Below are 8,791 nucleotides of genomic sequence, written 5' to 3' on the forward strand. Positions count from 1 at the left end.
AGGTGGGTATTCTATTGCCATTCAAATATTGTAGGTGTATGAATTCAGCAAAGCAATCCAATATAGTCCAGTAGGCCATAATAGTACTGGGTTATCCACAGGACTGGCTATCTGACAGAGTTATTTCACTGAGTCTGCAGAAAGGTGTCCTTTAGGTGCGGTTGAGTCAAGGTCTTTCACATCTCAAAGGCACCAGAGGGTGGGCGGTCCTTAAAATAGCTTCAAAAGTAAAGAACAGGAGGCAGCAACAAAGATGGAGACTTGTGCCTCTGGACCCACAAGCCAAGGAAGGATTCTTCATTGCTTTAGGCCTGTGATCTTCTGTTCTGTCCTGGCTGGACACTGGGCAATTGCCTATCATAAATCCAATGGAGCCAAAGAAAATCTTCAAGTGATACTTTCTCTATGAGCAAGGAAATGTATATCCAAGTGCTACTGTGCTTTGAGGGGGGAGGGTGCCAGCCTGGCAGTGACAAGCTGTGTGGGGCTAGTGGCATCTTCTGTCTATGCTCTGTACTGTCATGTGCCCCCTTTTCGAGTCCAGAACTGTGGCTTATCTGGCATCAAAGTAGCTGCCTCTGGCTATCCCAGCTGCTGCTACCTTTGATAACAATGGTTTCAGTCCTATTAAACAGAAGGAAATTAGAACACTGTTAATGTATCACTTATAAAAATTTATATTTGCTGTCATACAATGTATCTGGACAAAAATGCAAATATGGCTTGCTTAGACACAGGGGAATGCTTTTCTGTCATCTATCTTGGAGGGAGAGTGCACAGACCCACTCTGAAATTTCCTCTCATCTTTGGTATTATGAGGTATGATTAAGAAATACAATAAGTGGTTTTTTTAATTCATTGCCTTTTTTAAAATTTATTTGTGTGTGTGTGTGTGTGTGTGTGTGTGTGTGTGTGTGTGGCCAGCTCAGCCCACCAGGGGGCGGGGCTGGCTGGCATGTGGTGCTGGGGGATTGAACCGCAGTCCCTGTGCTTTGCTAAGCTTGTTCTAAGTAGGTGCTTTAGACCACTGAGCCATCTCACCAGCCCTAAGAAATACAATAAGTGTTTTAAGAAAAATTTTTGTAGTAAAAGACACATTCCCTGGAATCCCTTTTATAATATTTTCCTTGCTTTGAGTACACTCATTCAACCATCCTTATTCCTTTCTGACGCAGTCCTGGAAATCCTCTTTTGTCAGTGTCTTTAGCTTTGCTGTTGTCTCTACCTCTATGTGCTAAATCCACTCAGAACATCGACCTTTCATGGTCATCTTGATTTTGGGGAAGAGCCAAGGTTACATGGTGACAGTGCAGTGACTGAGGTGGACGAGGACAGATCGTTTTGTGCGAGCCTGCCTTTCCACTGGATGGCACTAAGCCGCAGCACTCGCTGTACTATTGTGCATTTTTCATCACACCTCCAAAAGACACTAGGGAAAGAGGTTTCTCAGAACTGCTTCAGAAACTTGGAGGAATGATGGGACAATGATGGGGTAATGATGGGGTACCCCCAGAATTGAAGAGGTAGCATTTTGAGAGGAATTCATGAAAATCTTTCTTTTATTATAATCTTTAGAATTTAAACATTCACCCTATATTGAGATCAAAAACCTTGTACAGATAAAAATTGGGGAACATTACATCTAAAGATGCCATCCCTGAGTCAGGTGAGGAGAGTCCTCACCTTCCTAATATAGCTGCCCCACCCACAGGCCCAGCTCCCACAGAACCCTGTGCTCTGTCTGTCCCACAGGAGGGTGAGGTGTGGTCCTCAGCCAACTGCACCATCTGTGCCTGTGTGACCGGCAGGACGGAGTGTCGCAGGAAGCAGTGTGTGTCCATCAGCAGCTGCCCGCAGGTATGCTGGACACTGGTCCACTTTCCCTTTCCCTTAGCGCCTTGGGAAGCACCTGTATAAGCGTCTTGTGAACGCAGAAGCCAGATATGGCAAAGCCTTCACCTTCCCGGGGAGCCAGGTCCCCACATAGCTTCCTCCTTCCACCCAGTCTCCCTGTGTGAACACCTCCGGCCAGCTCTTGGCCCGGCTCCTGCGCTTCTTACTGGCTTCTTCCACGTCCTCTTACAGCACCCCTCCCACTCTGCTTAGGCTGCTGCCCTGCTCTCTTTTGCTACATTTTCTGTTTAACTTCCTAACCATCTTTCACCTTTTCCTACTCTCCCTTCTCAAATTGCAGCTTTCTTCTCATCGACAGAGCTAACAAATTCCCCAAGAAGTTTCTCCTGCTGAGCCACAGCCAGGGGCCTTTGCCCAGTTCTCTGACCACCTTGGCCCCAGGGGAAAAGTATCCTTCTGGATCCATCTCTTTGCAAAACCCATAGTCCAGTATGCTGAATAAAGGACATGTATTTCCATACATTAAGGACTTGTTCTCCATTTTCTGTTATAGACAGCTTTTAATTTCATTCACATCTGGTATTATGATAAACAAAAGTTGCTTTTATTACTTGAGTACCAAAGGAGGTATAGGGGAAAAACAGCACTGCCCTTGAACAACTGCATAAGGAGGGGAGAGGAGGAGAAAACCCTAGTCTTGCTTAGAAGGCCTGACAGAAAACGGAAAACCTCCTATAAAAAGAGAGGAGATGCCATAAGTAGACTTGAGTAGGGACTGCTCATAACTATTCATTAGGAAAAGGGTTCATATCATTTATGCCAACCTCAGGGACCCTTCCTGTGATGAGTCTTTCAACATATACTAGTGAGCTTGGCTTTCTCTTCCTGCAAGACAAAAATAGGGGCTGTGCCAACCCAGTGGCTCAATCAGCTCAACTCCTAGTGTGGCCTCCAGCTCTGCTTGGAGCAAGGTCAACAGTTGTCATTGACTTCTTGCCGCAGGGAGGATCTTTGTTACTTTTCCCTCATTGCTGAGACAAAATATTGCCCCCCAAACTTAGAGGGGAAAAGGTTTATTTAGCACACAGTTTCTAGATGTTTCAGTCTGTAGTTGGCTGGCTTCAAGAGTGCATGGCTTCGCAGAGGAGATAAGTTCATGGCAGAGAGAAGACAGTTCATGTGCAGGCTACCTGCCCCAGGGCAGTGCAGCACTCGCACCCTTAATCCTTGCTCTTTTTTTTTTATTTTGTGGCTGGCTCAGCCCACCCTAGGGATGGGGCTGGCACAGCATGTGGTGCTAGGGATTGAACCACAGTCCCTGCACTTGCCTAAGTTTGTCTAAACAGGAGCTGTCGTCCACTGAGCTATCTCATCAGCCCAATCCTTGCTCTTGAGCCTAGCATCGCATTATGAATTAATTCTAGCTTCACACACTAGATAAAGCCACCTCTGAAAAGCCCCACCTATGACCACATAAAGCTTTCGGGGGGCATCTAGACACAAGCCATGACAGAACACAATGTTCTTTTTGTTTCTAGCATCTCATGAATGGTCCTTGTTCCTAGACAGTTGAACTTCCTGCTGAGCCCTTTCCTCTGCACCTTGCCAAACTTGTCAGCATTCCAAGCAGGCTGCAGCTACAGGGACTGACTGCCTGATCCCACCTGTCTTTCCAGTGGGTCCTCCCCTTCCCTCTTCCCTTCCCAGAGGTGGGCAGGAGGAATATAGAGGCAGCTTAGCCCGCGCAGGAGTCTTTTGTGTGGGAAGCCTGAGAGTCCAGCTCACATAAGGTCTAGACACCCCGCAGCCCTGTGTGCAAGGAGGAGCACTCACAGCACCCACCTCAGGAGGTCTCAGAGTTGAGTGCGATCAACTCCACGCGGGAGTCTTTTGCACTCACCTTGCCTCCCTAACATCACCTCAGGGAGTTGAAAAGCTAAAAGGACTTGAGGAGCATCTGTGTTTCCTGCTCTGCCTTTCTTGCCTGCCAAGCAGCTCTTTTCCAGAAGTCCATGCGCGCTGCTGCAGAAGGATTTAATGTGGGGTTCCCTGCCTGTCCCCACTGGCAACTCCACAGGGACAAAGTGTGGCCTGGGAGCAGGGCTGCCAGGGTTCCCGTGGGGATGGGGTCAGGTCGTCACAACACTGTCCTCTCAGCACCACTGATGTGTACAAGGCTTTGCTGTGGTCCCGGGATGGATCGCACTCAACTCTGAGGCCTCCTGAGGTGGGCGCTGTGAGCGCTCCTCCTTGCACACAGGGCTGCGAGGTGTCTGGACCTTATGTGAGCTGGACTCTTGGGCTTCCCACCTTGCTCTTGGTTTACTTCCCGCCTGATCTTGTGACCTGACCCACTCCACCTTCCTTCTCCGAGAAGGAAGAGGTCAGTTTCTGCCTCCATGTAGACATAGGGGATCGAGCCACACTGGGTTCCAGACTTTGCATGAAACCTCTCTGCCACATGGGCATAGAAAGGCTTGCTTCATCATCCTGACTCAGTTGGCTTTGTCCTCAGCTGCTTCCAGTTATGACAAATTAAAGGAGGCTCCATGCCAGACAGAAACAGTTAGCAGAGCTGTGGGAAATGAGAAGGTGTCCCGATGCCCCCAAACCGTGGCATGGCTGCTTGGGGCCGAGGGCTTTTTCTTTCCCGATACCAGGGATTGAACTCAGGACCTTGCACTTGTCAGGCAGGTGCTTATGGCGCTGAGCTATATCCCCAGCCCAGATTTTATAAAACTAGTTTTCCCTGCATTTTTTAATGGTGGTATTTAATTATCCTTTTTAAATTTTCTTTTTCTTTCTAGCACCAGGGATCAAACTCAGGACCTTGCCCTTGCCAGACAGGCACTTATGCCCCTGAGCCATTTCCCTAGCCCCTGTAGGACTGAGTTTGAAGTCTCATTCAAAGTTTTGGTAGCTTTTAATGTGGCCCAGCTGATGCAAGAAAATAGTATGAGAGCCAATTCTGGTTCTGTAATCATTAACCAGCCTTTTTAATGTTAATATAATTGTTCATTTTTAAATACCTATACCTGTTCTGATGCAACTGTCTTCAGTTAATGAGCAGTTTCTGACCTGTGTGTCCATGTCACAGGGCCTCTTTCCTGAATCCCTAACAGGACACAGCCACTCATCTAGAGGGTGGTGGTATTTAAATGAGTTACAGTGTGAGGAGTGCGTAATGCAGAGTAGAATGTCAATATTAAATTCTCTTAAGGTAAAGAACTGGAGGATGGCACTGGACAGTGTGAAGAACACAGGCTTGAGGGTGAAACAAAGTCAGGTTTAACTCTAGCTTCTACTTCCACTGTTATATGACATCAATTTATCATCTACAAGAGGGAAAATGCTCAGCTTGTGTGGTTCTTCTGCTTCTTAATAACAATGCTTGCAATAATCCTGACATCCATTAGCCCTCACACCTGTAGAACAAATGCACATGAGACGTCTACAGGACATCCATGACAGAGAAGGTGCTCCACGCATGCTGATCTCCTTCCACATTGCATTTCCATGTGATTAACCTCTGAGTCAGAGGTGAGACAGAGCTGTCCTCTAGGCCCTGAGAATGTGCTCACTCTTCTAAATTTCATGCAGTAAAAATATGAAAAGATGCACAATGAGGGAAAATTGGAGCAAACTTCCAGAAAATAATGGAAATCACTTACTGTTTCCAAGCACTCGGCCCTCTTGGCCCAGTCCTATTTGCATCCCGGTGTCTTGACACAGGTGAGACACTACTTTCTGCGAGCAGGACTCTGATCAAGATTGATCATCAGGACACTCATGTCTGCAGGATGCATGAGCCTTAATATGCAGTTGCAGTTCACTGTTTGGGGGTCCTTCCAAAGCAGAGGAGGAAGGCCCTGCTGGGCTTGTGAGGTGGCAGGCAGTGGCAGCTGTGCATGCTCAGCATGGTCAGCATATCTGTGAGAGAACTGATGCCTGACCCCTGCAAGGCCTACAGCCTCACACTTCTCCAAGGATGGAAACAGGAAGGGCTTCACAATGCCCAGACCTGGCTTCAAACCCCCATACCTGAGGCCTGACTCTACCATCATTGTCACCTTCTGGATGCTGAGTTCAAACACAGCTTGGCCTGATTACTTTGGTTTTTCTGGTATTAGATATGAAAAAAGAGCTTTGTGTTCCTCAGCAGACCCTGTTTTTAGCATTAATTCTGTATTTGTTTTTCTCCTGATTAGGGTAAAATCCTCAACAGAAAAGGATGCTGCCCGATTTGCACTGAAAGTAAGTTCATTGCTTTGGAAATGCACTGTTGCTATTTGGCAATTTGTGATGCAATAGGGAACTAGTGGGGTCATTTTCTGCACATTTTAACTCTGCGGGTGTAGGATGAGGCCATTCCCCCTCCCCATAGACAAACTAATTGGCTGTAATCCTCTCATAGAAGCATGACTGAGACAAATGTGGATTTTCCATCAGAACTTGTTGCCATGAGAATCAGGAAGATAAATGATCTGATGAGGTTTAGAAAGGGCCAGTAATTCAGTGTGCATTTTAATTGCTAATAACATTTGCAGTCATAGTGGCTAAGATAACGATATCCAGGAACACCAGACATCTGTAATTGGAGAGGGATTCTCCATCCCTCAGGATGAAGCCACACAGCTGCGCTTCCTTCCTCAGTCTGACCCCTGCTCTTCATGCCTTTCCCGGGCACAGCCAGTGTGGCAGTTGGTGAGAGGTCACAGAGGTCATTGGCCCACAATGCATTGCAGTCCTGTGACCTTTACCTGCGCTCTTGGAGCTTCTTTCTGCACATGGCCTGTTCTGGAAGCAAAACATGACTAACTCCAGGGTCAGACATGGCAATGGGATTCCCATCAGGTGGGCATAAACATATATGCAAATCACCATTTCAGTCCTCCTCAGATGCATGTGATTTTGAAATAGCTTTCTAAAATAGTTCATTGAGTGTTGGTAATGCTTTGTCATATTAGCTCTGTGTACGCTGAGCAGGATGAACAAAGCCATGAAACCTGTTAGGCAGTATTTCATGAGCCCACAGGCTAGGAGGAGTGGCCTTCATGGCAGGTGACACCAGTGGGACAGGCTTGTCCCTTCTGATGTATCTCACATCGAGTTTGCACTGCTAACAGTAAGCTTAGTGTCTTGTTTAGTTTTGTTTTTTGAATTGTTGTTCTTTGGGACAATAGGTATGGAGGGTCATTTTATATATGCAAAACTTATATATTGATATGTATGTGTATTTCTATCACCTGTTATGTAACTACCATATCTTAACTAGAGATAGAAATGATTATAAATGGGAGAAAGGTGCCAGTTGAATTAAAAAAATAAATTATAGTCAATAAGTTTTTTCTGTGTGTGTGTGTGTGTGTGTGTGTGTGTGTGTGTGTGTGCAGTTCAGCCCAGCAGGGGGCGGGGCTGGCTGGCATGTGGTGCTGGGGGATTGAACTGTGGTCCCTGTGCTTTGCTAAGCTTGTTCTAAGTAGGTGCTTTAGACCACTGAGCCATCTCACCAGCCCAAGTTTTTTCTTTGAAGGTAATAAAGTGCATAAAATAGTGTGGAGAAGGCTATGAAGTAGGATTTAGTAGACTTCAGGAACTAATGCAGAAGAAGAATTTGCTGTGATTAACACACCAGTGGATTTAAAGTAGTGCATATAAATGGTAACATTGGCCTGTCTTACCTGAGACTCTGAGGAAGTGGCTTTTATGTATATAAATATTAGAAATTAAACCCAACAAGGGGTTGCAAACATGTGGCCCATGTGCCACTGCAGGCTGTTTGTTGTCATTGAAAGCTCTAAAAGAGTCACCATATCTGAACCAAGTGCTTTGGCATAAACCTATGTCCCCAGCTCCTTTTCACTTTTTATTTTGAGAAAGGGTCCTGCTAAATAGAAACTTGCCCAGGCTGGGGCCATACATGTAATCCTCCTGCCTCATCCTGTGTGGGAGCTGGGGTCACAGGCATGCACCTCCATGCTTGGTTCAAATGCAGGCAGGGAGACTTGGGATGTTCTATAACTGTGGCCTCCAGCCCTGCTCCTTTGAAATTGTTTTTGTCATCTTACCCAGGATCTAGAAAATGTTTTGACTGATTCTCTCTGACCCCCATAGCAGTTATGAAAGCTCTTCTGCTATGTAGGCTTTTAGAGTAGACTGAGGTTATAAAGCAAGCCTTGTGTTTTCAAAACCCAGAAAAATTGATTTAATTTTTATTAAAACACAAATGTGTGCTCTCTTTCTCTCTCCCTTTCACACACACACACACACACACACACACACACACACACACCTCTCTTTCAGATTGTTCCAGAGTTTTCCTTTTATTTATATTATTACTTTTTTTTTTTTTTTTTTTTTTTGTCTTTTTGAGACAGGGTCTTGCTATATGGTTCAGGTTGGCCTTGAGCTCACTTTGTAGCCCAGGCTGGTCTTCAACTTGCAGTGATCTTCCTGCATCAGCCTCCTGAGTGCTGAGATGACACACTGTAATTCCTTTTTATTTTACTGGTATATACATCTACATAATGATAACACTGATGGGAGGGAATCTGTTGCTGTACATGATAGACTTGGCTTCTTTTTGCCCATTCCCCTCTCCTCCCTTCAATCCATTTTCCACTTCTTATTTACAAAAGCTTTGTTTCCATTTTTTTCTTCTATCTCTTTTTCTTGCCCTTCCTTCCCTTTCCCACCTCCCTTGATTCTCTTCATATTTGAACTATTTTTTTTTTTACCATTTCCCAATGCTTGTTATATCTTTTGGTCTTTGTATATGCTTTCCATTTCTTACTCCAGTGAAACAATTCAGCATTTAAACATGTTTGTCTGTTTGTTTTTTTTTTTACTTAAAAGTATGGTGTGAAAATACATCCAATTACCTTGAAATGTCTCAATTTGATAGAGAGAAAGAGAGAGAGAGAGAGAGAGAGAGAGA

General features: G+C 45.4%; 1 protein-coding gene across 1 annotated transcript in view; it reads left to right on the top strand.

Moving 5' to 3' along the window:
• Positions 1–8,791, top strand: part of LOC111816364 (BMP-binding endothelial regulator protein-like) — a 126,420-nt gene that overhangs the window by 94,339 nt on the left and 23,290 nt on the right. The window contains exons 8-9 of the mRNA XM_023713364.1: positions 1,753–1,857; positions 6,063–6,108. Coding sequence (XP_023569132.1) covers positions 1,753–1,857; positions 6,063–6,108 — 151 coding nt within the window. The remainder of the gene's footprint in view (positions 1–1,752; positions 1,858–6,062; positions 6,109–8,791) is intronic.

This window comes from Octodon degus, unplaced genomic scaffold (genome assembly GCF_000260255.1).
Source record: "Octodon degus isolate 3935 unplaced genomic scaffold, OctDeg1.0 scaffold00031, whole genome shotgun sequence".
NCBI lineage: Eukaryota > Metazoa > Chordata > Mammalia > Rodentia > Octodontidae > Octodon > Octodon degus.